Source organism: Camelus bactrianus, chromosome 24 (genome assembly GCF_048773025.1).
Source record: "Camelus bactrianus isolate YW-2024 breed Bactrian camel chromosome 24, ASM4877302v1, whole genome shotgun sequence".
Classification (NCBI taxonomy): domain Eukaryota; kingdom Metazoa; phylum Chordata; class Mammalia; order Artiodactyla; family Camelidae; genus Camelus; species Camelus bactrianus.
In genome coordinates, this window is record NC_133562.1 from 16,476,684 (window position 1) to 16,504,558 (window position 27,875).

At 41.0% G+C, this 27,875-nt stretch overlaps 1 protein-coding gene across 18 annotated transcripts in view; it reads left to right on the forward strand.

The window, feature by feature from the left end:
* DTNA (dystrobrevin alpha) overlaps positions 1–27,875 on the forward strand; it is a 294,094-nt gene that overhangs the window by 206,387 nt on the left and 59,832 nt on the right. For all 18 annotated transcript variants that reach the window (XM_074352226.1, XM_074352221.1, XM_074352223.1 and 15 more), the window contains 6 exons: positions 1,433–1,646; positions 11,529–11,614; positions 15,318–15,472; positions 19,496–19,601; positions 22,156–22,322; positions 24,748–24,872. In XM_074352226.1, coding sequence (XP_074208327.1) covers positions 1,433–1,646; positions 11,529–11,614; positions 15,318–15,472; positions 19,496–19,601; positions 22,156–22,322; positions 24,748–24,872 — 853 coding nt within the window. The remainder of the gene's footprint in view (positions 1–1,432; positions 1,647–11,528; positions 11,615–15,317; positions 15,473–19,495; positions 19,602–22,155; positions 22,323–24,747; positions 24,873–27,875) is intronic.

The window sequence follows — 27,875 nt, forward strand, 5'->3', positions numbered from 1 at the left end:
ACCATACAACCTAGCCACTTTGTTTCCAAGTATTTATCAGGAGAAATGGAAGCAAGCGTCTATCCAAAGATGTGTCCATGATTGTTCAGAGCCGCTTTCGTCTTAATAACCAATCTGAAATAACCCAAATGTCTATCCCCAGGGCAGTGGATAATCAAACTGTGGTATATCCATGTAATAGAATACCATTCAGCAATTTTTAATAAAGGACAAACTGTTCTACATGCAACAAAGTAGATGATGCTCATAATAGTTACACTAAGTAAAAGAATACAGAACAACAACAAAAAAGAATACATGTTGTGCAATTTCAGCTATGTAGAATTCTAGAAAGTTGTGATGGGAAGCTGTGGTTGCCTGGAATGGGGAGCAGGAGGGATCAAAAGGTGCCTGAGGAGACCTTTGTGGGGGATGCACGTGTTCATTGTCTTGACTGTGGTGATGGTATCTGGGATGTCATAACAAGGATTCAGGTGAACAAGGAAGAAATAGAAATGGATTTCTTGACTATCCTAGTGAACGCAACCAAGACTTAAGTTAAATGAGCTTGCTAACAGTGTAACCAAAAAACTCTTTGTTCTTGACTAGTTAGTTAAGCAATCTGTGCCTTGGTTCTGCTGCTGTATTGTAGAGATAACGTTCCCTTCTTCCTGCCTGCCGTCACTTTACCTTTTTTTCTAATTTCAAACCTTATACTACTAAAAAAAATTTGTAAATAAATGAAAATAGTTTAAATACTCAAAGGCAGTTCTGATATCCTTTCAAACACCAGACTTTAAGTGTTGATTTTCTCTTTTCTTTGTAAGGGGTCCGTGTGTGCAGTGGGAAAATGCTTTAAAGTCAGAGAGACTTGTTAATTTTAATCACAAGTCCTACACACTTCAAAGCTGCTGAGAAACTAGATCTTAAAAAGTTCTCACCACAAAAAAAAAAAAAAAGATGACTACAGGACATGATACGTTAGCTAACGTTACGTTGGTAGTCATATTGCAATACAGAAATGTATCAAATAAATATGAAAATGTATCAAAGCAACCTGTTGTACACCTGAAACTTACACAATGTTACAGATCAATTATATCTCAATATTTTTTTTAAAAAAGCCAGGTAGGCTTGGATGCGAATATCAGTTGGACCTTTGCATTTGTCAGTTAACATCCTTGATCCTCAAATTCCTCACATGTATTTCAAGGGTCATTATGAAGAAGAGAAATAACTCTCTAGTGTGACATTCAGAAAATCATTTGCTTGCTGTTATACACTGTACATCAAATCTTTGAGATCCTGTACTATGTACCTTTACTAATATCAATACTGACGCCTGTGAGGCAGGCACCTTGACAAAACAGGACAGAAGGTCCGTGTGAAATAATGAACTTTCCTTTCCATGCCCTCTGGGCTGATGTGTTCACTCTGCTTTCGTTGTATGCAGTGCACCTGGTGGACATCTGGAACGTCATAGAAGCATTGCGGGAAAATGCCCTGAACAACCTGGACCCGAACATGGAACTCAGTGTGGCCCGCCTGGAGGCTGTGCTCTCCACCATTTTTTACCAGCTCAACAAAAGGATGCCGACCACTCACCAAATCCAGGTGGAGCAGTCCATCAGCCTCCTGCTTAACTTCCTGCTGGCAGCCTTTGATCCGTAAGCTCTCTCTGAATGTCTGCTACCTTCTCTGTGTCCGGTCTTCCCTTCCTCTTGTCCTTCTTGGTCTTCATTGCAAAGGATTTTCTAGGGTAACCAACTGCCTTTTTTTCCTCTTGACCAGATACCTGTCTCAAGAAAGTCTGTGTGGTTAATATAAATTTCAAATGCTTTGGAGAAGACTCAGAGGGTCAATTAGCACTACAGGAGATGGAGGACAATTGTATTTTACAGGCTGACCTTTATTAACTCATCCTACGCTTTCCAGAAGCTATGCACACTTGAAAGCGTTGGGTGATGGCAGGCCTGTGGAGCGATTTAATGAAGCATGACATAGGAGGATGTGTTTGACTCTCTCCTTTGCAAACTGTCCGAGACAGTGTTTCTGAGGCGTTGCTATTATACAAGACCCCAGAGCAAGCAGGGAAAAGCTGAAAAGGGTTCCTAGACCAGCCGAGTGAAAGTAGCCATGACCGGCATTAGACGGACTGGTCAGTTAAGTAACGCGCACATAAAACAATGGTGCCGTCCACACAGCACGACTGAAACTCCGCCTCATCATCTTCTCACTTCCCCTCACAGACTCAGAGAATTTCAGAGTAGTCTGAGATCTTAAAGGCTGTGCTTTCCAAACCTCTCACTTTACAGATGAAGGACCCAGAACTCAGAGAGATTGTCCCTTGTCTAGTGACAGTCAGCATGATAGTGGCAGAGCGGGAACTTACATACTCAGCTCAGATTTCTTTTCTGAGGCATAGGTGGCAGCCCTGAGAAATGTGAAACGACCCCTGCATCACATCGCCAGCCGATCATCTCAAAAGGGCTTCTGCTGATAGCGCCTAGTCTGGACGTGGTATCAGCACCTCCAGTTTCACCGCTGGTTTGCAATACGAAGAAGGGAAATTGCTGGCTGGGCCTTCCAGCAGCCACATTTTAAGACTCTCAGAAGAGTCTGTGTAGTCTCAGTGTCCGGCCAGTGCTTGGGAGTCTTTGAGCCCAGCCCTGGAGATGTTCCAGCCACACTAATGTCATTATGCCCGCACTTACGAGAGTCACCAGCTGTCACTTTCTCAACCTAGCGTGGTGACAGAATTGCCTGTGCCCAGTTTGACCAGTGCACATTATTGTCTCCGTGATATTTACGTTTTGAGAAATTCCCCAGTTGAAATAAACCATTCTAAAACAAGCAGTCCAGCGTGAGAGATCCTACACTTAGTCTGTGCAGACGTCAGCACTGATGCGCTGTGTTGGGCCAGTCACTATGGTAGCCAAGCAGTGGGCCAGGGGGAGGAGGCTGTGGCTGCACGTGACAGGTGGCAGCGTGGAACCAAGCCCTGGAATTTCTGCTGCAGCATTTCCGTCTGTCCCCTTAACAAGAGCATGGCAGCTTTCGGACCTGCCATAAAGTCTTTGGGAGACTTATTTTACTGCTAGAAGTGCAACAGTAGAAAATGTAAACAGAGAGACGTAATTTCCTGCTAAATCTTGGGGTATTGCTAGAGGTTTCATAAGGAATCAAAGCTAAAAAAAAATAATTTGGATTGACTCTTTAAATACAGAAATGGGGCCACATTCACACCAAGGAGGGGTAGTTTGTAAAGTAGATAGAGCTTAAACTAATAGAGTCAGATTTTTCACTTTTGTTTGGAAATTGGGAAGGGCATTTCGAGAAGCAGAGCTGCAAGTGTTCTCTAAGTGGCTATGATGATGTAGCTGAATCATTTCGAGACTGATGGATGCTAAGCTTAAGGACTACGCCGAGGTAAAGAGCAGCTCACACAAGTGTTTGGAAGAAATACTGGGTTCCTATTGCTCCAGCAGATAGGAAGGCGTCTGTGTCTACACTGCAGTTATATGGTACACAGTGAGTAGTCTCATTGTAGCAGGTTCACGAACACGTCCACACAGAGCGATCTCCTCGGAGAGACCCCCAGACGCAGCCACACAGAGCCCCCGGGCTGCAGAGCAGACAGGCACAGCCAGCCCTACTGCAAAGCAGACTTTCTGTCTGACGGATTCTGAAATTTTAAACAATGTGAGAGGTAAGCCAGCACGTCCCGCTACCTGGAAATCTAACTCAGAGGAGAATATGAGAATAGAAACAAGAATAAAATGAATGTCCAGTTCCATCTCTTATAATAAACTCCTAATTATCCAAACAAGGGCCAGTGTGGAAACCTGATGTCCCTTCCTACCACCTGGCCAGTGATAGAACCCGGAGACGTTTTCCAGCTCATTACAAATCAGTGAATGAGCAAATGAATGACTGAAGGTCAAGGGTTGACTTCTCTTAGCTCTTCTCACACTAATTTCTTTTTAGTCTCCTTCTGAGAGTAAGTCCTCCTTAATCTCAGATATCTGACTGAAACTAGCGAGTCTAAGTTTGCTCTGTCACCGAGATCCATTCCTCTGGCTTTACTCATGTCCCACAGAGAAGATGAGACGTTCATGGTCACTAACGTGGGCAAACATCGACTTGAGTCAGTTGACTTCATCTCATTTCAATTCAGGAGACTCCTCCTTCTTGGGACAATCCCTCATAAAGTAGAGTTTGTGACAGTGGCCTTGCTTTCAGCAAATATTATTTTCACATAGATTCAAGACTCAAAGTAGGACAATGATATATGTTAAAGGAAACTGTGATTTTCCTATTTTTGGAGGTCAATTCTTTTTTCTTTTTTTAACATTCTTCATTATTTTGTTTGAAAAGAATTCTAAAAACAGCCAAGTCATTTTAAAATGTGGTTATAAGATTGATCCATTATGCCATTTTGCTTCATCTTAATTTCAACTTTCTCATCCTGGAGTTTCTTATCACTCAGGATGGCACTACTTCTAAAATCCTGAACTGTGATGCAACGGTCTATGGCTACAATCATCCACCCATCCATCTTGATTACTCCATTTCTCCAAACAACTCCTGTTCTTTAAATTGTTCAAATTTCCAAATCTATATTTCCATTCATAGACTTATTACTATTCCAAATCCATATATAATCTTCTTAGATCTGTTCACCTGGATGATTTACAGACATACAAACTCAGCACGTCTAAACTAAATTTATCAAAATTTGCAGGTCAATTCTTAATGCCAATTCTTTAATGATAATAAGAATAATAGAATAATTGTAGTAATAACCAAGATACACTCGGTGTTTCCTGTGTGCCGACAGTCTTACCGGTTTGGTGCTATATGATTCTAATTTTCCAGGTTGAGTAGGTGATGAGGCTGAGACATAAAAAGGTCAAATAATTTGCAGGTCATGGAGCTTTCCCTCATAGATGAGGTACGGGGGGGGGGGGAATCATTTTGTTTCAGGCATCAGTTTAAGCTCTGCTCTATTCATGCTTTCTGTTTCTTTTTTTTTTTTAATGAGAATTAATGTGCTTTTTCCCCCAGATCGACCCTGCTTATTACAGGGTATTTTTATTACGCGCACATTCCTAACCTTTCCAGTGTGTGGTATTTAAACATATTTGACAGAGTGTATGTGAAAGAGGCAGTGGGACTTAACATGTTTTACGTTGTAGATTTAGAGTCAGTTTTACGACAGCCATCCAGAACGCCCAATCCAGCTTATAATAGTCTTTCACAGAGAACACAAAGAACAAAATTTTCCTTTCTGTTAGACATATGGAGTCTGGCTGAGTCATGTGCACATCCGTTCCCAGGGCTGAGCCCCCGACGCGTTGAAAGGTACCACAGCCCTAGTTCCGATGCGTGGATGTCAAGTAATCCTGGAACTCTGCCAAAACCCTTCCGCCTTTTGAGTCTTAAAAATGATTGTGACGTTTAATGCAAGATGCACTACAGAACCCACAGCTCTTCCTCCGTGCACCCACAAAACGTGCTGTTCACGTCTGAGGCTCTGTAGATGTGTGAGAACAAAGGAAAAAGGGAAGAATCACACGAAACCAAATGTTCTTCTCTCCGCTTTTTGTTATATCTGTGGCTAAAACTCGTTATTTCAAGTTTACTTGGCTTAGTGGGTTTTTTCCTTAGCACATCTGAAATTCAAGATGTTCACATTCTCTAGTCACTAAAATTTTGTTCTGGTAGAAAATACTTTGTTCCAAGATTCCTACATGTCACAAAAATGGAATCTCCTTCCAAAGAATTTTCACAATTGTAGGTGAATCGAGCATCCTTAATGTCACTCATCCTTCTGTCAGACGTATACTTTGGATGAGTGGCAGATGGGATTTCATGGTAGTGAGGGAGACATGTCAAGAGATTCAGCCCCTTCCATCCTGCGTCCTGGACAAACTCCTGGCAAACTCACCTGGCCCAGTGCGATGAGGAATTCTTTTCCCAGATGTCCTGCTAACATTCTGGGGACCCCAAAGTGATGCCAGGACCAAGTAAGGGATTTCTTTCTGTTCACATGTTAACTTCACTGTCGCCCAAACAAGAGTAATTATGTATGTGTTCCCTTCTCAATCCAACACACCACATGACTGCAGAATCTAATATTAAGGGCCATAAAGTCAGTCTTTGTCATTTTCCTCAAATAATGCACAATAGAAAACTTAAGTGTAAAATCAGAACATTTCACTTGTGCATTTATTCATTTAACTAATGTATCTTGAAAACTTGCTATGTGTTAGGTGCTGCGGCAGAGCAGGGAAGATAGGTGAGGAAGGTGGACCCCACCCTTAAAATGTGTTGTATTAAAGTTAGCTGGTTTCAACTCTTTCTCCCCAGTCGATGGGAAGCCAGTTGAGGGTGGGAGCCATATCTCACTCATCTTGAGATGCCCAAATATGTACTGAGTTAATAAATGCGTGATCCATATGAACAAAGTAAGTCCCAGAGAAAGAAACGTGTTGTCAGAGAGGCACGTTGTAGAAGCCAGGGGAGGAAGCAATTCTTTCAGTTAATTAAGCCACCAAAGTGTGTGAGAAAGAGAAAAGGGAAAGTGGGAGTGCTTACCAAACGCTTGTGCAAAATATGTTGGTAAGAGGAGACCTTCTGGGTTTTGTATTCTTAAATAGAGAGGTTGTTCCCTCAGCCTGTTCAGAACGAGTTATTTGGGATCAGCAGGGAATTGCCATTCAAGGGCTGCAGCCATGGCGCATCCTCACAGGGCACGGGAAGGAGAACTCTTTTACAGAAGGAGAAGGAAGTTGGGAGGACCACAGTGAACGAAGAGTCCACGGCTTTTCATTGGCTGAGTCCTTTCCAGGAAAAGTCTTCCTTCCTCCTGTTAGGATGTTATCATCACGGGGTGTGAGAGCTCCCCCTGCTGGTCTCCTGACTCTGTTTAATTGAGCCTTTCTGTTTATTAAATTTTTCCAGTTCCAACTTCAGCCTAACACCCCAGACCTGTCAATATCCATTTGCTTTTAGATTTAGTTGTTAGTAGATTTTCCTTCCCTAAAAGTAATAGCTTCTTAGTTAAAAGAAGTCAGTTTGTCTCTGTATAGTCACAGAAAACTTAGCCCAGTGCAAAGCAGTTAACTTTTTCTTATGATGAGTCAAACTTTGAAGTAATCCATGTTTTTAAGACACTCTACCAACCTCCATATATATATATATTTTTTTTTAACCAGAGAGTAAATGCTTTTCTTTTTCCACTTTTAATCAGTTGTCCCTTAGAAAAATTTGAAAATTTTCAGAATGAGTAAACAAAGTACAAGAGGAAATAAAAGATTTCAAGAAACAATCACTTGTGAAGCAATTTTAATTTATACCTTTGACCATTTGCTGGTTCTCTTAAATATCCTTTTAGGTGTTCAATAAATACAAACATAATAATTTCACTAGGTATATTTTGTTATCAAGCTAGAACAGGAAAGTAAAATTTGCAGAGGGAAAAGCTTCAGGATAAATGGCTTAAAAATGGCATGTATTTCATGATGCCAAAAAACAAACAGTGGAGGGAGAAAATGAGTAAAATATGTATTATGCTTTGTGTTCTCGCTCTCCATTGAAAGAGAAAACATTGAAATAAGTAAAAATTTTGTTTTACTTTAAAAGTAAAATTATCCTTTTAATAAAAATAATAGGCTGGTAATAAACTTATTTTTAAAGCCTTTACTGTACCTTTCACACCAGCAGCTGTCACTCACAAAGAAAAGCTTATGCGGTCACATCAGTGAGCACTGATTCTAAGGCCCACCCCAGCCCTAACAGCTGATGGTCTAATGGACACACCGGATGCTGTACACAGTGCTGTCAAACACCTTTGGGGCTGTTGCCTCTTCCTTGAGGTGGCAATCTGAACTACGCAGGAAAGTCGAGCTGTGCTGCCGTGGCTTTTCACAAAAGCAGGGCGAGGGTGTAGACTTTTCCTAGGGCTCCTCTGGGCGCTGGCCTGCAGCGTTAGGGACCGTCTCTGTTTCCCGTCCTCAGCGTCCCCTGGAGGGTCTGCGTGCTGCGCTGCGGCCCACAGCCGTCATTCCACGCGCGCCGCCGCTGCCGCTTGACCACCTGACTCCTGGCGGCGGCGCGTGCACAGCGCTCACTTGGGAACAACATGCTGCTTTCCTGCTCATTTGCCCGAGACTCCTGGGAACTCCCTGTTAGCCGTCCTCGTGAGCTTGACTTTTCATGTCATAGACACTTCAGGGGTTTCACTGTTCGTGAGTCAAACTGCCCAGAGTTAGGAAGCTCCCTAAAGAGAATGGCTCTTGCATTCTCTATTTGGGGCACACCAACTTCTCCCTACTTTTTACTTCCTGTATCGATGCCAATTCTTTTTTTTTTTTTTTACGGCAAAATAGGGACCCTGACCCCAAGGTGACTTTGTTTAAGTAATGGTCTTTGGTGTGGAATCTTGTCAGAGGCCTTTAGAAAATCTTCTCTTTCTGTCCCTTTTCTTCATCCTGTTTTATCTACTGAAAATGTTCTTTAAACTGATCCATTTGTGTTTAAATCTTTGGTGTCTGGATTCTCCCTCGATGAGTGGGTCATCTCCAGTTACTCCTTAAACTCCTTAAAGGTTTATCCAAAGCCTGGGCTGACCATGGTCTGGGCTCACCCAGTAGCTGTGTGCTTACTTCAATCTACCTTCCTGCGTGCCCCCTGAGTCTTCTTGGTGACAGGGGTCACATTCGCAGTCTGGCACAGTAGCTGGTGTAACAATAAATTCCAGTGGCCTCATTTCACCCTTGAGTTCCCGCAAAACTCTCATTGAGCTGCCCTCCACTGGGTGATGTGTCTTGATTTATTATGTCAATTTGACAAAAGAGCTCTGATACAACCATTGTTGGATTTAATCGCCTTAACCTCGCATTTCCAGGAATAATACAAGACTGGTGATCTCCCTAGGATCTTCTTCATGAAAAGCTAAGGTTTCAGAATTCACCCGTGAGCTATCCTCTTTTTGATCCTTCGGAGCACTCTCTGTTTCAACATCACCTGTGGTCGAGCCTCTTTCTTGAGTTAAATTGTTCTCTCTGATTCACTAAAAGAAACTTGTATTTGCTCTTAAAGCCTCACGTGTAATACCCTTCCATTTCTCTGCACTTTGAAGGCTGCTTTATTGCCACATTACTCCTTTTCTTCCACACTTCGTAGACTGCCTTGTTATTATTTGAACCGTGTTTCAGCTTAGGAAAAGAAGCTAATTAAATTGTTGATACTTTCAGTTATCTGTGCAGTTGGGAATGCAGAGGATGTGGGGTAATTTTATACGAGGCAGTTTTTACAAAAGCATTGCATTTTTATTATAGCTACCTGCTCTAAAATTAGTAAACAACTTAATGAGTGGCTATTCAAAACTCTAGGGCACCTATTATAATGATTAATGCAAGAAATGTATTGTTCACTAACTCTGTGGGAGACAACGTGCGAGGCACTGGGCATTCAGCTGAGAGGACAAGATTTCTGCCCGCGAGGACCTCACGGTGTAGAGTTGAATCACATGCAGGCACGTAAATAAACAAATCGGGTCAGTGATCAGTCACTGACGGGTGGGTGAAAGGTACCAAGCGAAGGGGAGAGCAATTGCCTCCACATCCAGGGAAGGACGTTTTGGGAGCAGAATTAATGATGATTCTGAAGTGAGACTTGATGAATAAGTGGGAGAGTCCTGGACAGACCGTGGTGGGAAGGGCAGAAGCATTGGGCGGGGGCCAGGGTGTGGCGTGCTGCAGAAATGGTAGCAGATGGGACAGGAGAAAACAGATAAAGCTGGAGCTATATCCTGCGGGCAAACGAAGGCAATAGGGTTTTAAATAATGAAACACCACCATCCCTCGGTATCCGCAGGGGATTGGTTCCTGGACCCCCTAGTGATACCAAAATCCACAGATGCTCGAGTCCCTTCAAGATGCCCCTGGTATCCGCACATAGTTGGTTGAATCCAAGGATGCTGAACCGCAGATACCGGGTGCTGACTACAATATGGTCAAATCTGTGAGATGAGTGGGGAGGCAGAGAGGTCATTTAAGAAGTAATTAGAGTGTTAAAGCAAGAGCTGATGGAAGCAATGGCAGTCAGAAGGGAAAGAAGGAAATGGGTTTAGTATACAGCTAGGTGGGTATATCTGAGCCACTCACACATTTATTTGGGTGGTAGTGAATTAAGAAAGAGCAAAAAGTCGAAGGCGATCCCTTCCCCAGGATTCATTTTTGGGTAGCTAGATACTTGGTGATTCTGACAACCGTAAGAGGGATAGTAGCGGGAAGAGGAGGTTATTAGGTAAGTTGGTGGGAGAATTACAAAAGGGCTTTGAAAAGATAATTCTACTTTGAACACACTTGGTTTGATGTGGAGTACCCAAGTGAAGATTTCCAATAATATAATGATGTGAGTCTGGTGCTTGGGCTTAAAAATATAAATGGGAGAGTCACTAGCATAGGACCGGGTCAGTTTTGCTTTTCAGCTAGCTGTATTTCAGGTACTGAGCTAAGAATGACAGCAACAAGGTTGAATAGCAAATGCTCGCTTTCTGTCTCCGAAGTCTAGTAAGGAAAAAAGACACAATAATTTATTATGTCTTGTTCTTCTACGATGTCAGATATATGACTTCTATTCATATAAATTATTTATTCCATGTAGTAAACCCTCGTCAGTAAAGACCCTGCTTATCTTTCAGCTACATTATTATTTTAAATACTTCTTTTGATCATTCTTAAGAGTAGCAACTACTGAGGAAATGAATTACTAATTTGATACACTTTCCGGTTCCAAGGATATAAGAATAAGCAGTTTATTTCAACTGGAAAAATCATTGATCTGAAATGCTCTGCGGCTTACAATATGCCCTTTACATCACATTCGGTGAAAGACCAGTTAATTATATTTCTTAAATCAATGAAGATTTGGCAGCTTTGGTGTCATTTAGGTCAGAGAACTATTCAAAAGAGCTCTTAATTTTTGCCCCTTTAAAATACCAACTCCCTTTGAAAAATAAGTGTATCACATAAGGACAGTTGGCTTGTGGCTAGGAAATTACGGTTGAAAAAAAGCGTGATTAAAAAAAAAAAAACTGTATTTCCCCTAACAAAATTCAGAAATTATCTGACCAAAAAGAAAGATTTTTCTGAAGGCTCGTTTAAATAAATTATAAAGAATGTGGAATCATCATGCATAAAATTATTTTAGGAAACCCAAAGTGAAAAGGATGTTCTATCATTTTAATCCACAGTTAAACAGCATATAGCCTGTTGGCTACCAGTCGGTACTTTGAGCAAGTGACATGTACAAAGAATAACATAAAGATTCTGCTGTCCCTTGAAAAAAGGAAGCATTAAATAGAGCGTTTTTCAGAAGTGTGTGTTGAATTGTCTGCACAACCTTTTCTGAAATGGATGTGTTCACATAATGCATGCCGCTGCGATGTCGTTGTGACTTCTGCAGAACAGGAAATGTCAACCCTTATTACTGGAATTTCTCCAAATGACACCTCTTTTTTTTCTGTTATCATTAAACAGGGAAGGCCATGGTAAAATTTCAGTATTTGCTGTCAAAATGGCTTTAGCCACGTTGTGTGGAGGGAAGATCATGGACAAATTAAGATGTAAGTGATTCTCTCTGTCTCTCTTTGCTTATTCCTCCTGTGTCACACGTTTTCCTCCACCCCATTCCACCCCATCCCACCCCATCCCACCCCATTCCACCCCCATTCCACCCCATTCCATGCCCTACTTTTGACTTCCCCCATTCTGTGAGAGTTGTTTAAGAAATATCTTTTGTTAGCCATCTTGATTGTGGCAGTGGCTTCACGGGTGTGTACATCTATCAAAATTCATCAAATTGTACATCTGAAATACATGTAGTTTACTATACAAAAACCATTCCACAATACAAGTGTTTTTTTTAAAAAAGGAACATGGTACAAATCAATTTAAGCAAAAGCAAGATTTCAACCTTTCCATCTTTTAACTAATATAGTGAATATTTAAGCTTTGCTATGCCTTGTCATTCCATTACAAAGAGTACATAGCGAGGGTGACAATGACTAAAGCTATCAATGGGATTATTTTAATTTACCCTCTCTGTAAAACTGAGAATGAAATAAACCAAGATGACCTGTCATAAAAAAAGAAATGCCATCTTCTTTGATCTTTGGATTTTTGTCATAGAAATATTTTCATATTAGGTAAATGTTCGTGAAATGAATGTTTTTCTTCTATTTATGGATTATCATTACTTGTAAGCTGTTGAGTATGGCTAATTGGACTGTTCATGATATTAAAGTAAGATGTACATTCTTTCAAGTTCGTTATACTGTGCTGTCTTGTAGGCATGTTTGTCACCACAGGGAGATGAAGGCCATGCTGGGAAAGCTTCCTTTTTAGACCATCTAAAGCCAAAAATCCCAGCACATTCCCTCATTCTTCCCAGCCAATGATGTTCAGGTCACTGGGAACCCCAAAGGCTCCCAGGAGACATGGCCAGAGGGTAGGCATAAAAATTGCATGTTGACTCAACAGACAGAGAATTAACTGATGCCCATAAACACATGACAGCTAAAGTGCATTGAGTGATTATGGGCCTTTCATGTACTTTTTGTCACTAAGTGTGGTAGTTTTTCAACCAACAAAACAGTGGGAGTTTTTTGGTTTGTATGTTTTAGGTAAAGAAACTGAGATTTAGAGAATTAAAGTAAATCATAGATGGTACCAGGCATTGAATCCCACGTCAGTGATTCTCAACTTTTCATATGTATGGAATCACCTGGAGGGCTTTAAAAAAAAAAATAAATGCCTGGGTCCCATTCCCAGAGTTTCTGATTCAGTAGGCCTAGGGTGGGGAGGGTGGGCAAGAATTTTTATTTTTAACTAGTTTGAAATTATGTATATGTCGCTGTTGAAAAGAAAAATTGTCATGTCCCCGTGTCCTTTCCCCTCAGTATTATGAGTTTTGCTTGTAATGCTGTATGAGGAAGAACGCTCTCGGGGAGCTGGGAGTCCCAGGTTGCGAGCCCAGCTATGTGACTAATTTGCTGGGTTACCCTGTGGAAGTCACCTCACTTCTTCAGTCCTCCTAAAGACTAAAGGCGTCACCTTCTTCCTCCTGGAGAAGCTTCCTTCTCCACCTGAAATTTGGAGAGTTTGTTGGACACCTGTAGCATCCCGGCTAGCTGCACTCACCTGTGACTCACAGCCTCGGGGTTCTTCGGTCACCTGCTGCCTGTCAGCATCTGGGTGTGATTGCTTGCTTCTTCGTGGACCAAGAGTGGGAGGGTGAAGAAAGATATAGGAAAAAAAAAAAAAAGGAAAAAAAGCTTTACTCCTTTGGAATTTCCTCAGTCATGCTTCAAGGAAGCGTTACATCATCTGAGCAGTAGATAAGGGGGAGGCACATAGAAACCCCACGTAACCCCACATCTTCCCTCATTTCCAGAAACTTCCTTTCAGGGAGTAGCCAAGTGCAGTTGGGATTCAGAGGAGCCCAAGCAGAAATAAGCTTCAGAGTGTCACAAATTCTGTAGAGAAACAGACAGTGTGATCACGACACGTCACGTTGCCTTCTCCCAGGGCAGCGGGCCTGACTCACAGCCCGGTGTGTCCCCAGTTCTCTGACTGGGGAGTCACTCTCTGAATGGTTAATCCCAGGAAGGTAGTCTTAATGGTTTCCAGGTAAGTTGGTTGAAAGCAATTTGGCCAAAAAGAATTTAGCTAAAAGCAGTTTGGTTGGAAGAACCCCTCCCAAATGTTAATTAGTCCAAAATGAATATTCTTAGTCACCAATATTTCAGTGATGATTATTGACTGAATGAGCAAATGTGGGCCAGTCAGCCCCCAGACGGCAGTGGCTGCGTCTCAGTGAGCGGACTGTGGGCGTCTCCTCCAGTCTTCTTTTGCTCACTTGGCATTTAATCATAAAACAGGCAAAGTAATGCTTTCATAATAAGCACTGGTTTTATAATAAGAAAAATAAAATGAAGGGCTATGGAATTTCTCAGGACTGGAGGGTTTTGTCTTCCCTCTTTTAAATTCTAATTCATTTGTAGCCAACACTCCAACTGTGCTTTTTTGGCAGTTTTTCTATTTTTGTGTGTAGAGAGGAAAGATCTTTAGTTCAATCCAACTAGCCTTTTAATGTTGGAGAAGGCAAAGCAAGGGTAATTGGCTGAAAATAACTTAGAAATTTTAGAAAGCAAACCAGTAGAAAACAGCAGCAAATGTAAAGCTGAGTTTTAAAATGTCCCCAGACAACATTTTGACCTTGAGAAATTAAGTCCAAAATGAGCAGAGGCAGCCCAGTGAATTTACAGCACTTTCCAGCTGTGTGCTGGCCTGGTCACAATCCAGCATGGTGACAAACCATGTCATAGCAAACCATTTCGTTCCGATAGTGACTTCCACGGAGGAATTACAGATGACCTTGGGAAATTATGCCATTAGTATTCATTAAGTGCACGCAGTGGCAGAAACTGAAGAAAAGAGGTTCGGGGAAGCCAGTGGCTCTGCGGAGAGTGACCTAGAACGTCGACTTGTCCTCACTGATTCTGGGCAAAGCCACCTTCCTCTTGGCTGCATGAGGCAAACCCTTCCCTGCAAACCAAGTGTCCTCCACCCAGAACACTAGGATTTTTTAGGAACTTTTCTGCTTCTGTGGGAAGTTAATCAAGTGTTTTCATTACATCCGTATCTCTATTATGTCTTTCATTTTTCAATATCTTAGACCAAACCCCAAAAGTTTTAAGTGATAATATAGGTGGGTAATTAATTAGCTCACTCAATACACACACACCCCAACACTGAAGTAAAATTTTCACTGTGTCTCAAATGAGGTCAGCATATTTCTCAACATATACAAAAATTCCTCCCATGGAGTTATATATGAGTTGATAGTTGATTTCAAAATAAAACTGTGGTATTCTCTGTCTTATGAAAATATGCTAATTTTATCCAAATTATCTGTTAATGCTCTGTGCCAGAATCATCTGCAGAAAGACACCAGAGAAAACACCATGGCAGGAATATTTTGGCATAAAAATTAGCTTTCATATATTATTATTTTTTTCTGGAGGGGTTGTAATTGGGTTTGTTTGTTTGTTTAATGGAGGTACTGGGGATTGAACCCAGGACCTCATGCATGCTAAGCACATGCTTTACCATTGAGCTATGCCCTTCCGCCATGTCATTATTTTCTTAATAAATTACATATTTAATTTCTGCCACATTTTTAATTATGTCCAGCAGACCTGTTGGACTAAAACAACAGGGACTCTTAATGTGATGAATAAATACCTTTCCTTTTCCATCCATCAGATATTTTCTCAATGATTTCTGACTCCAGTGGAGTGATGGTTTATGGACGATACGATCAGTTCCTTCGCGAAGTTCTCAAACTACCCACGGCCGTTTTTGAAGGTCCTTCATTTGGATACACAGAACAGTCAGCTAGATCCTGTTTCTCTCAACAGGTAGGAAAAAACTTGTTTAAGGAAGTGTCCCTCCGTGGTTGCTGTCCTGTGTGTCACTCCAAGTCATCACTTAGACACATTATTCTTCATGATAACCTGTAATGTATCTTCTAGCTCATGGCAAAGGAGCTCGGAGTCAGTACCTAAACTCAACAATCCAGATAATAATAATAGGTGATGTTTCCTGAGCATGAGCCGGGCACCACGCTAAATTCTTTACTTGCATTGTCTAATTTAATCCTCACAACAACCCTGTACTCTTGATATTATTATTATCACCACACTATCAAAAAGGCTGAATTATCGCTCAGCCTCACCTGAAACACAAGTCTGACCTGCACCACGCTTCACCAGTGTTCAGCAAAGGAGACAAGAAAGGAACCACAGCACATTCCACATGCAGTCTGGGAGGCCCTAAATCGTCCACTAACCTGGGGTTCAGAACGATGTGTTTTAACTGGGAGTGGTCCAAGTTAGCCAAGGGAAGCTGCTTCATTTGGAGGGATCTCCGTGTTTACATCTCTCCAGTTACGTGGAAAGTCTCTGTGTCTAGAGCTGTTCTCCAGCACAGCACAGTGGAGGTGTGTAAATCCATAAGTTGAAGATTTGTTTACAGTTTTTAAAAAATCCAGCCTAACCAAGTATGTCCTCTAAAGGGATCCCTTGAATAAGAAATCAGTGCATAGCAGCCACTGAAAAACTGAATTTATTGTCCAGCTGGTAAACCTCATCTACCTGTTTACTTGGTGATCTAAGAGGTCCAGAGTGCCTCCAGCATCCTTGCTGGTCATGGACTTATGTAGAATTATAAATGGATCTGTACAATCCAGAAGAGAAAGGAGGCTCAGATACACTGAGTATCAAACTCTACTCCCAGGGCATCTCACCCAGGTAGCCTTTCTGACCCTTCATAATGTTAACCAAACTAATCAATAAACAATCAATAATAAGAATAGAAAAGAATTCACACCAGCCAGAATGGCCATCATTCAAAAATCCACAAATGACAAATGCTGGAGAGGCTGTGGAGAGAGGGGAACCCTCCTACACTGCTGGTGGGAATGCACTTTGGTGCAGCCACTGTGGAAAACAGTATGGGGATTCCTCAAAAGACTAGGAATAGACTTAGCATATGACCCAGGAATCCCGCTCCTGGGCTTATATCCAGAAGGAAATCTACTTCAGGATGACACCTGCACCCCAGTGTTCATAGCAGCACTATTTACAATAGCCAATACATGGAAACAGCCTAATTTTCCATCAACAGATGACTGGATAAAGAAGAGGTGGTATATTTATACAATGGAATACTACTCAGCTATAAAAACTGACAACATAATGCCATTTGCAGCAACATGGATGCTCCTGGAGAATGTCATTCTAAGTGAAGTCAGCCAGAAAGAGAAAGAAAAATACCATATGAGATGGCTCATATGTGGAATCTAAAAAAAAAAAACATAAATACAAAACAGAAATAGACTCACAGACATGGAATACAAACTTGTGGTTGCCAAAGGGGCGGGGGTGGGAAGAGATAGACTGGGATTTCAAAAGTGTAGAATAGATAAACAAGATTACACTGTATAGCACAGGGAAATATATACAAGATCTTATGGTAGCTCACAGAGAAAAAAATGTGACAATGAATATATGTATGTTCATGTATAACTGAAAAATTGTGCTCTACACTGGAATTTGACACAACATTGTAAAATGATTATAAATCAATAAAAAATGTTAAAAAAAAAAAAAGAATAGAAAAGAATTTTATTTGAGCCAAACTAGGGGCTAGCCCAAAGCCCGATTCCCAAATGACCATGGGAACTGCTCTGGAGAAGCCGGGTTTCCAGCACAGTTTTATATCTTGTCAGAACAAAGAGTATTAGACAAGTGAGGGATACATTACTTCAAGGTTTAGGGGGAAAAGACCAGCATGTACACATACAGCACATACACTGTGGCCCTGGCGCCTTGGCACCTGCGAAGGGAGTTTTATCATCAAAGGAGGACCAGCGTTGGCGTCCCAGGAACAGGGGCATTTAATCTTCATTTTGAACATGGACATTCTTTACTTCTGGTCAATGTGCCCTTTTCTTTAATAATTAAAGCCGATGTATCATGTATGTTTAATAGGCCACAAACAGGCTGTTCTAGTCAGCATCCAATTCAAGTGAAGTCATATGTGAGCCAGAATGACTCCCCTCTATCTCAATATGTGAACCTTGCTTTTATCACCCACGCCCCCACCGCCAGGCTGACTCAGGTGCCTGATGGCTGCCCCCACCTGCAGCACTCCCTTTCGAGTTGGTGCCGTCAGAATGGATCCATTCACCTAGGCCTCCTGCAATACAACTTCTTCACCCAGAACGTATCAACAATCACCAACGCCTACCGATTTCACCTTCTAAAAGTTTCTCAGGTCTCTTTCCTCATCGTCAGCTATTGCCTGGCCTGTGGCATTAAACCCCAAACTGCCCTCTCTGCCCCTGGATTTGTTTGTTTGCACATTTGTTGATTTGGGGTGGAACATTGTCAAATCCTCAGGAAATATACTGATACCTCAGAAAAAAACCAGCTGGAATAATAGGACTTTTTAAATTTAGCAGGATCTCTGTATTCAAAAAGAATTATATACGATGTTGCCATCGCTCAAAATTCCTTTTGAAATATCCTATAGACTGTCACATTATATAACCTGTTATGTATCCTCAGTGATGAGAAATTTATTTATATTGGAATCATAGGAGCATTATTTGACTTCTAGAAGTGATTTTTAGCCAGTATGATGAATGGTCAAAATGGATAAAATCATATGAAGTACAAAAAGAGACAACACACAAAAAAATAATAAGACTGGTTTATTTTTGTGCTTCATAAACTGGCTATAAAAGCAGTTTGAATGATGAAATTCCTGAATTGTTTTAATTGCTTCATTGGAAAGCCACCCCAAGTGGTTGTGTTGAGAGACAGTATCATTTTAGATATATGAATTATAGTAGCTTTTAAAAAAATACTGTCTCATTACTTATACTTTACATAATTTATCTTAACAATAATGTTCATCACAACCTGATTTTAAAAGCTTAAGTTATTTATTATTATGAAATAAGGCTAAAATTGTAAATATCTACTGATTAAAAAAAATTAATAAAAGGGTACCAAAACAGTTGTTTTGTGAATTAAAAGGACTAGTGTAAGGTTTAAGTCTTAAAAAGGTACTGTAGCCCTTCAGGACTGATTTCTTATCTAAAAATAAAAACTGTCCCACCCACCTTGATATTCTAATTCACAATTTTAAACAAAATAGTGATTTTTGCATGTAAATTTTTGTCATTCATACTGTTACAATATCATGTATTAATATAACTTATTTTTGTCATTTTGAAAGAAACTTATAGATAAAATACATTTCATCTCTACATCAGAAAGGACCAGGATACTGACACAGAAGCAGGTTGTGAGAAAAGATATATAAAGAAAGGAGAGAAGAAAATTTTTTAAAATTTAGACTGTTCTTTTCTAACAAGGAGGAATAGCTCCCTTTGAAGAGAATTCACTCCTAATCTTGTACAGCAGAACCAGTCACATTAACCACAAAATATTTAGTCCTTGTGGAAGTTGGAGAGGGACGCTGTTCTGCACATTTAGAGGACCAACTTATACGGGAATTGTACTGTGTGCTGTGATGCACTGTGGGGTAACATTTCATGGAGAATATCCACTCTCCATCCTTCCTCACCATTTTCATACTGTCCCTCCTGTATGAAATGGTCCTTTCAGAATTGTTTCTCTCCTTATGATAACATCGACTCAGCCTCAGTGGAGAAAATCCAGTCCTATGTATACTTAACGTATAAAAAAAGCAATTAATGTTTTAAATTCGGAACTAGTGTCAAGCTCTGTTTTTTTAATGTATTGGAGGTTAGTTGAATGTCTTGTTTCTTCTATCTCGAATGATAACCTGTGTAGCAGGTAAAGGAAGATTATTCTCTGTTCTAAATTTTGATGGGTTTTTTGATGCAGAAAAAAGTCACCTTGAACGGTTTCTTGGACACGCTCATGTCAGATCCTCCCCCACAGTGTCTGGTCTGGCTGCCCCTTCTGCATCGACTGGCAAATGTTGAAAACGGTGAGTAGTTACTGCTGAGCTAAGGTGGTTTTGTTAATTATTAAAATTAGGCCATCAAGCCTATAGTTATTAAGCCAAGGTCACTGCTTTAGCGAAGGCTATTTAGTAGTTTGGAGTTTTAATAGAACTGAACTCCCTCCCTGGTCAGTAAAGCCTTATAGGTGCACTGCAAAATTAGGACTGGCTGTCCTAAAAACGTATTAAATCTCACAGTCTCCCTCTCAGTTACACGTCCAGTGTGGCTTAAAGACGTGCTATAACAGAGGGAGAATCTCAATATGGAATGTTTTAGGTATGAACGTCCAGCATTGGTATATCTGGCATTGACTGTTTCTTCCTAGGCACTCCACCAAGAATAGATGGAGTAGATGGAAAAAAACTGGGTGGTAGCACCTCGCTAATCTTTAGTATCCAAATTATAAGCTATCGATGGTTATAGTTACGTAAAAGAAATGAGTAATGTTAACTTTTGTAATGTGCTTTTTTAAAATAAAAGTATTTCTATGATGAAAGTTGTTACCAATGGCATATCCAAACTTAAATATGAAATACAGTTCAGAACCAGATTTAAAGATATTGAAACATGTAATAATTCAGTGCCTCCATCTGATCTTTAGATGTTCTTATTTATTGTTTAACTCTGGGAATTCTCCAGCCTTAAGTAGAAAATAATTTATCCCGTGTCTCTTACTAGAATCTTAACTTCTGCACATTTCTTTAATAGACATTGGGGTCAAAGTTAGCCTAATTTTAAAACCCGTTTAGAACATTTGGCATCTGCCCTAATATATCTCTCTGAAAGTTATAAATTTATTCTGTTCTGCTCATGGAGAAGATTTAAAGAATGAACTTACTAGTTTCTCTGTAAGCACTACCAGAACAGATTTTTTTTTTAAAGATTCAATTTTTTTCAATCTTATTACTTTTTTGTTTTGTGGGGCTTTTTTGGCAGAGGGGGCATTAGATTTATTTTTTATTTATTTATTTTAATGGAGGTACTGGGGATTGAACCCAGGACCTTGTGCACGCTAAGCACACGCTCTACCACTGAGCTATGCCCTGCCCACCATAGTTTTTTGGGGGTTTTTTTGTTTGTTTGTTTGTTTTTAATGCTTTTTATTCATCTATAAGGGCATAGAGCAATCCAGGTCCAGATCATGCAGGATGAGTTCATATTACTGTTTGCAGTTCGAGGGCTAGTCATTTTCCAATTATAAAGTAGTCATTTCATTCCTTCTCTCTCAGTATTTCCTGTTGCAGGAAATGAGTTCCTTCGGCCCTGTCCCAGAGCAGCTGTCCCTAGACTCAGGTCTCCCTTCAGCCTGTCTCAGGAGCCAGGAAAGGAAGCTACGATGCTGGTTCAGAAGACAGTGTTCAGATCTGGTTATGTCTTTGTTTTTACAATTGACTTTTCATCTTTTGGGGAGGAAGAATTAATTATTTTACTTTTTAATATCTTTTTAAAATTTTTTATTGAGGTGTAGTTGATTTACAATGTTAGTTTCAGGTGTACAGCAAAGCGATTCGGTTATACATATACATACATATTTTTTGGATTCTTTTCCATTATATGTTATTACAAGAAACTGAGTATAGTTCCCTGTGCCATACAGTAGGTCCTTGTTCTTTATCTATTTTTTATATAATAATGTGTATCTGTTACTCCCTAACTCCTAATTCATCCCTCTCCTGCGGGTACTTTTCGTCTTTATTTATTTTTATTTGCATTTCTTTTCCTGGTTGGTTAGCCTGAAAAGAACTTAACTAAAGGCAAGAATGGCCCTTCTTGTTGCTGGTGCGTTTAAGCTCAGAGCATGCAACTACTTGGATCTGATCATTGGTTACCTTCAAATCTCAAATATTTCACCTTGCCCGCTTTATCATTCAAATTTCCAGCCAAAGACAAGTTAAGTATCTCTTGAACTATCTGAATTAGAACTGTATTCAGATAATTTACCCATCCCTTTGGGCCCCAATCTATCTGCCTCTCAGGAAATTTAAAAAAAAAAATCTGTTGAACAAGTCACTGTCACTCATTAATTAAGCCCATTAGCTACTTCGTTGTTTAAAAAGTAACTCAATACGCTCTCCAGTTTTTCTGTTCTCCTTCCACTTCCCTGTCCTTGTTTTCCATTTCTCTAATGTTTGCGCCCCACCCACCGGACGGTCAGCTGCGTTCATCCTTTGTGCTGCTCGGTCTTCAGTGAGCTGTGCGGGTCTCCTGGAGACAGAGGGCAGTTTGGGGAAAAGGCGAGCCAGTTTGGGTAATTTATATTCTTGCAGTGGAAGAGATGGGAGTCCAAAGAGCAGACGGCCTTCCACAGATTTGTTATTCAGGAACCCCCGTCCTCCATCCCATTTCATTTCTTCCACCCCCATGCTCGTGCTTGAAGAGGGTAGTGAATGTCTTGGAATAAACCTAATGCTTCTCTCACCAGAACTGACCATCATCTGATGTCACGGCGCACAGCAGAAGAATGCAGTTCCCGCTGGGCTGTGTGTCTGGCTCACACCTCTGTGTCTTTTTGTCTTTTCTTGTTTCCTCCCCGCTCAGTCTTCCATCCGGTCGAGTGTTCCTACTGCCACAGTGAGAGCATGATGGGGTTTCGCTACCGATGCCAGCAGTGCCACAATTACCAGCTCTGCCAGGACTGCTTCTGGAGGGGGCACGCCGGCGGTTCCCATAGCAACCAGCACCAAATGAAAGAGTACACGTCCTGGGTAAGGCAAAGTCCGGGCAATGCTTCCGGCTGGATGTGTGCGTGCTGTGCAGAACGCAAGGGATTCGCAAGGATGGTGACCGAATCAGGGGGCAAACTTACCTTCTTCTCCAACATTCCTTCCTTTCCCCTCCCACTCCCCATCTTACTGGGATCTCTCACTTACTGCGTCTGAACTGGTGTAGCTTCCTGACTTCAAATATCGGAAGACTCAAACTATATCACTTCTTGGAATACAGATAATTCAGTATTGATTTAGGGTAACAACCAAATAGCAAGCACCCTCTGGAACATAATCTCATTTTCACAGTAAGTTAAGATTCTTTTCAAGTTTGGGGGATTTGTGTGTGTGTGTGTGTGTGTGTGTGTGTGTGTGTGTGAACTGGCTAAAATTTTTCATCAGTTCCTTTTCTCTGAGCTTCTGGAATTTTCTTAAGTGCAGAGTTAGAACACTCAGGAAAGACGTGTGAACATATGGGCTTCACAAGGCTGTTCCGTTTTAATTTTTTGGAAAAGGGGGAGATTGTGGTTATATGAGAAAATCATCTTTTCATGAATAGTGCAAGTGACTAACTTTCTGAAGGTGACCTGTGAGAGTGACTTGCTAAAGGTGACTTGTCCATGTGATGAATGTGTTTTCAGGAGCACAGGGCACTGGGTCTGTGGGAGGAGTTTGACTCAGTGAGCTTGCTGTTCAGGTGGTTCACAGTTCGCTGAGCCCCACCTCAGTTAAACTCAGAGCAGATCCAGCGATGTCGTTCTGGTGCTTCTGTGAAAGTATGGCTCTCTACACAGACTGGTTTTTGTGGGATGTGCTCTGAGTCCTGCCAACCCCTCTCAGAATAATTCTATCACAAGAAAACACAAACTTTTTAAAGAGTGAGTTTTTTTCTATATTTTAATGTATTTCAAATCAACCTATAGTCATTACTTAAAGAGTAACTTGTCTTATTTTTTTAAAAAAAAAAAAAGATCTTCAGAATATACATTTCCAATCAGAATGTTCTTTCTAGGAATTTTCATTGGAAACTGACATTCAGTGTAAATATATGAATGGTTTAGCACGTGTCGGATTCTGAGTTCAGCTAAGAGTGCTTCACTAAGACTTTGTATACTGAGGGCTTGAAACCAGTTCAAATGCCACCTGTCACTGCTGGCTTCATCATATGCTGAGAACTGCTATACTAATACAGATGATGAAATACAATTTAGCAGAGAAGGTAGGGGAAAATACTATTTTCCCATTGTCGGTGTATGACCAGTTTTCAGATATGTTCTGTCCCAAATTCTAGAGGGTTGGTGTTTCAGGACTAATTGTTTTTCACTGTTATTTTATGTAAATGCTGAAGTCAGATAAGGAGCCTTTTTCTTAGAAGTTGTAGACTCTGCAATTATATGGCAGGACAGTTTCTTTACAAAGTAGGACCAGACCGCTTGAGAGAACCAAGGAGCCCCAGTGTTTATGGGGTGAAGAGTTGCTGTTTTAAGTGTTCTAAGAATTACATCTCCTGGGGGAAGTCAAAGCGGGGCTTCTTTTCATTATTTAAAGTAGCTTTTAAATAATGAGGACAAAAGTCACTTCATTATAATGTCAATTATGGACTCTGTGTGTCCAAAAAATGACAAAATTATAAATCACTTCTCACGGAAAGGAAAGATTGGGGTAGAGATTTCTTATATGTGGTAGACTGTTTCTGATAATCTTGGCTGTGAGATACTAAGATAAACATTCGCTAGTCCACATGAAAAAGAGGTAGCGTGATGCTCAGGGAAGAACGTGAACTTTCCATTCTAAAGACTCAGACTGTTCCACTGGCGCGTCCATCTGGCTGTATCCAGCCACACCCGAAACATCTTGCACCTGGATTCCTGCAGAATCTCCTGTTCGGCTCCTTCCTTCCACTCCCATCCCCTCTCAGACCATTTTCTGATCTTAAGCAGAAGCAGTCAATCAGGTCTGATCCTGTCACCTCTGAGATTTAAATCCTTCATTGTCTCCCTCTGCGTTTGGGGCAAAGACCACAGTCCTTCCTGGATGCCGTGTATAAAACTTTAATGATCTGCCTCCTGCTGTCCTGTCTAGAGCAGGGTCTCCTGTTCTTCCTCTGTCTGGAATGACCTTCCCAGTTGCCTGAGTTTTTGTCCAAAGGACCCCTGCTGTTGCTTAAGTCCAGCTCAGAGGTCCTGTGCACAAGGACTGCTTCATTTATCACAGCCTTTGCTGCCAGTAAGCAGCCCCAGGCAGGAACCCTGGTGGCTTATTCTGAGCATCTTAGTCCCAGCGATGAGCAAACTCCCTGACTTAGATACTCAAAGAAGATTCCTTGAATGATGAACGAATGAATATCTACTATAAAGCAAATCATCTGATAAAATGTTCCATAGATGTCGACTGTTATCCCTTCTGCTTTTCTTCTCCCTTCCAGAAATCCCCCGCTAAGAAGCTAACTAATGCATTAAGCAAATCTCTGAGCTGTGCTTCCAGCCGTGAACCCTTGCACCCCATGTTCCCTGACCAGCCTGAGAAGCCGCTCAACTTGGCCCACATCGTGTGAGTATCCCTGCTCTCCAGACCAAGACGCGTCTCTCCTCATTGACACCCAGGCAGATCCATACAAAGACAGTTGATTTCATATCCACTGTCCAGGGCCAAGTTTTAAATTTTCTTTTCTTTAAAAAAAGAGTGAAACTCATGTTATGATAACTTTTTTCTTGGAGGAATATACCATACTTTTGCCCAATTGTACAAGTATGCAGCGCTCTTGTCATTCACCTTGAAGTGGAAAATATTCAAAAAGCTTAATTATAAAATAGGATGTTAGTGGAGTTTGCACAATGGGATGTTAATAATCAATGGAATTACTGTAATAAGGAATTTTAAGGTACACTATACCCTAGTATTATACGTGCTTTGAGTCCCAAATATAGAAGCCCCTTGTTTCCTTTCTCTGCCAAGCCAGTGATCTTGGAGATACCAGCAAACCTAGAAATTGTGGCTGCAGTTGAATCCCAAGCTACTGGAATGGTGGCCTGGGTCGGGGAAGGCTGAAGAGGGGGATTGGTGGGGACATTCATCAGACGATCTAAAAACAGACTTAGAAAAAAAAAATTGTCCGAAGTACACGTGAGGGTAGGGAGCAGAGGAAATTGGGCCAAGGAACGGTGTACACCTTCCTCCTCCTCCTAAATGCCTCTCTCAGGTCTGGGGGGCCCGGAAAACAGAGGAGGCTTAGGTAGAAGCAAGCATCTTTCCCTTGGTGTTATCTTGGGCTCAAAAGAAGAAAGAAGCTCATTACCTGTTTCGAGGCCCAGTTAGGAATTACGTAGCCGCAGGGTCCCCTCCTTCTGTGCCACCTCTCTGCACAGCTCAGCACGACTTCCCGCACTGCTGGGGCTGTGGTTGCCTGTTGCCATCAAGGTCAGACCTACTAGATACTGAATAAAGTTCCCTGTGCTGTACACTATGAACTTGTTTGCGCTTAACATCTTGTAATAACTGATGGTAGGAAAGACTATGAAAACAAGTATATGTGTGTTCATGTATGACTGAAGCATTGTGCTCAACACCAGAAACTGACACAACATTGTAAACTGACTATAAAAATATAATAATAAAAATATAGAGATAAAAATAAAATATAGAGATAAAAATAAAAATATAGAGATTAAAAAATAAAGTTGGACGTACCGACGTCAGGAACCCACCAATGTGAGGTTCACACTTCCGGCAGATGCGAGTATGACCCGTTCGAGGCACTGGGCTGGATCTCAGCGCCTTGTGAACGTGGTAACTCTCTCCTCTGAGGGACCCGAACAGAGCCCATCGAAGGACCATGCTGCAGCGTGTCTGTGGACTTTGTATAAATCCTTCGGGGCTTTGTTTGGTTTGCTCCTGGTTAGGTTTTGAGGGTTAGTTGCTCTCAGCCATCTGCACATTCTGAAAGTGTCTGTCCCTGCCATGGGCTGAGCATCCAAAAACTGATGTAAACTGATTCTGTAGAAGGTGGTTAAACTTATTTTTGGAAATTTTGCTCCTAAAAAAAAAGCCTTAAAGTAAACCAAGGGTAAATACATCTGGGAAGTGACCCAAAGGACCAATCACTTGTGGAAAGTGACCTTATATGAGCTGTTCTTCTGAAGACTTGACTTTCCTGCCCTGGCCAGGGAGAATCGCTAAGTTGCTCACGAATGAACACGCGCTAAGTGAGAGTGAGTCTGTGCCCTCTGAGCTGTGCCGCCAAGTCCCTTTCTACCAGTCCCACTAAGGGTTTCCCCCCAAGGGAGCAGCTTTCAATCCGGGCTGGTGGATGTAAGGAAGATACAGAGAGGGTGGCTGTGAACAGCCTGGTTCTAAGAGCTTTGCAGCAGAACAGAGTTAGGATGGAGTCTCCCACTTCGAGACAGAATCAGGAAGCGAGGCCACGTGGGGTCCAGTCAGCCCCACAGTCAGTCACACTGCAGGGTGGTGTCCAGTCAGCGCTCAGTATTGGGGTGTATGTGTGTGGGTGTGTGTGTGTGATTTAACTGGCCAATGAGTAAAAATGTCTTAACTTTAATTTATAGTGGCAATACGATCTGACATGTTTCTTGCTGAACTAAAGACAGTGGCTACACAATTTGGATTCCATGGAGAGTTTCAGGATTCCCTTAAAATTCTACACAAAATGTACCTTTTTCTGGGAAAAAAAAAACCTTCTATATTTTTAACCAGATTCTTAAAATACTCCTTAAGTCAAAATACTGATGTATACCCACTGATAATATATTTTTCCAGGGTGAACGTCTGAATTTTACAAGACAAATTGTACAAGATATTTAATTGTCAAAATAATATGCAAGGAACTCCAGATGCAGAATATTCAATCTATTATTAGAACTGGATTTTTGTTATTTTTAGCTTTAGACATTTTTCTATTTATTACTCAAGTGGTCTTGCCCTGAACAGATATTCATATCTCTCTCTTTTTTTTTTTTTTTGTTTGATGGGGATATCTTAAACTTCTAATCTTAAAATATGCTGTTGGTTTAGCTATTCTAAATTATCATGGGCACATAAAAGCCACTAACGTGGTGACATTTGGTATTTTGGCATTTGTTCTTAGCTATTGTATTGCTTGTAAATGTTACCATGATTAACTGTCTCTATTCTATTTAATTTTTCGCTGCCAAAAGAGATACTTGGTAAGTAGTTCAATAGTCCCCAGTGTGCTTATAAAGATTTATAATCATAAGTGGTTATGAGACACAAAACAAGGGAGAGACAGGAGTCTAGTTGAAAACTAAGTCTGCCTTAAGCTGAACACTTGCAATTTACAAGAAGCATGCCAATTTTATGATAATGTCCTTAACGAAGGTCTTATCCAGAAAGAAAACTTTGCACTAGCCTCTGGGACTCTATCTTCTGGAGCTATTTCTTTTTCGTAAGAGTAAATATGTTTAAAATTTTCAATGTGACCTATTTATTATATAAGGTAACTCACCATTTGATTATGGAGGAAATAGGTCCCTTTGAAAGCCACTCTTTGGTGCCAAGGTCAGCCATTCTGTGACCCAA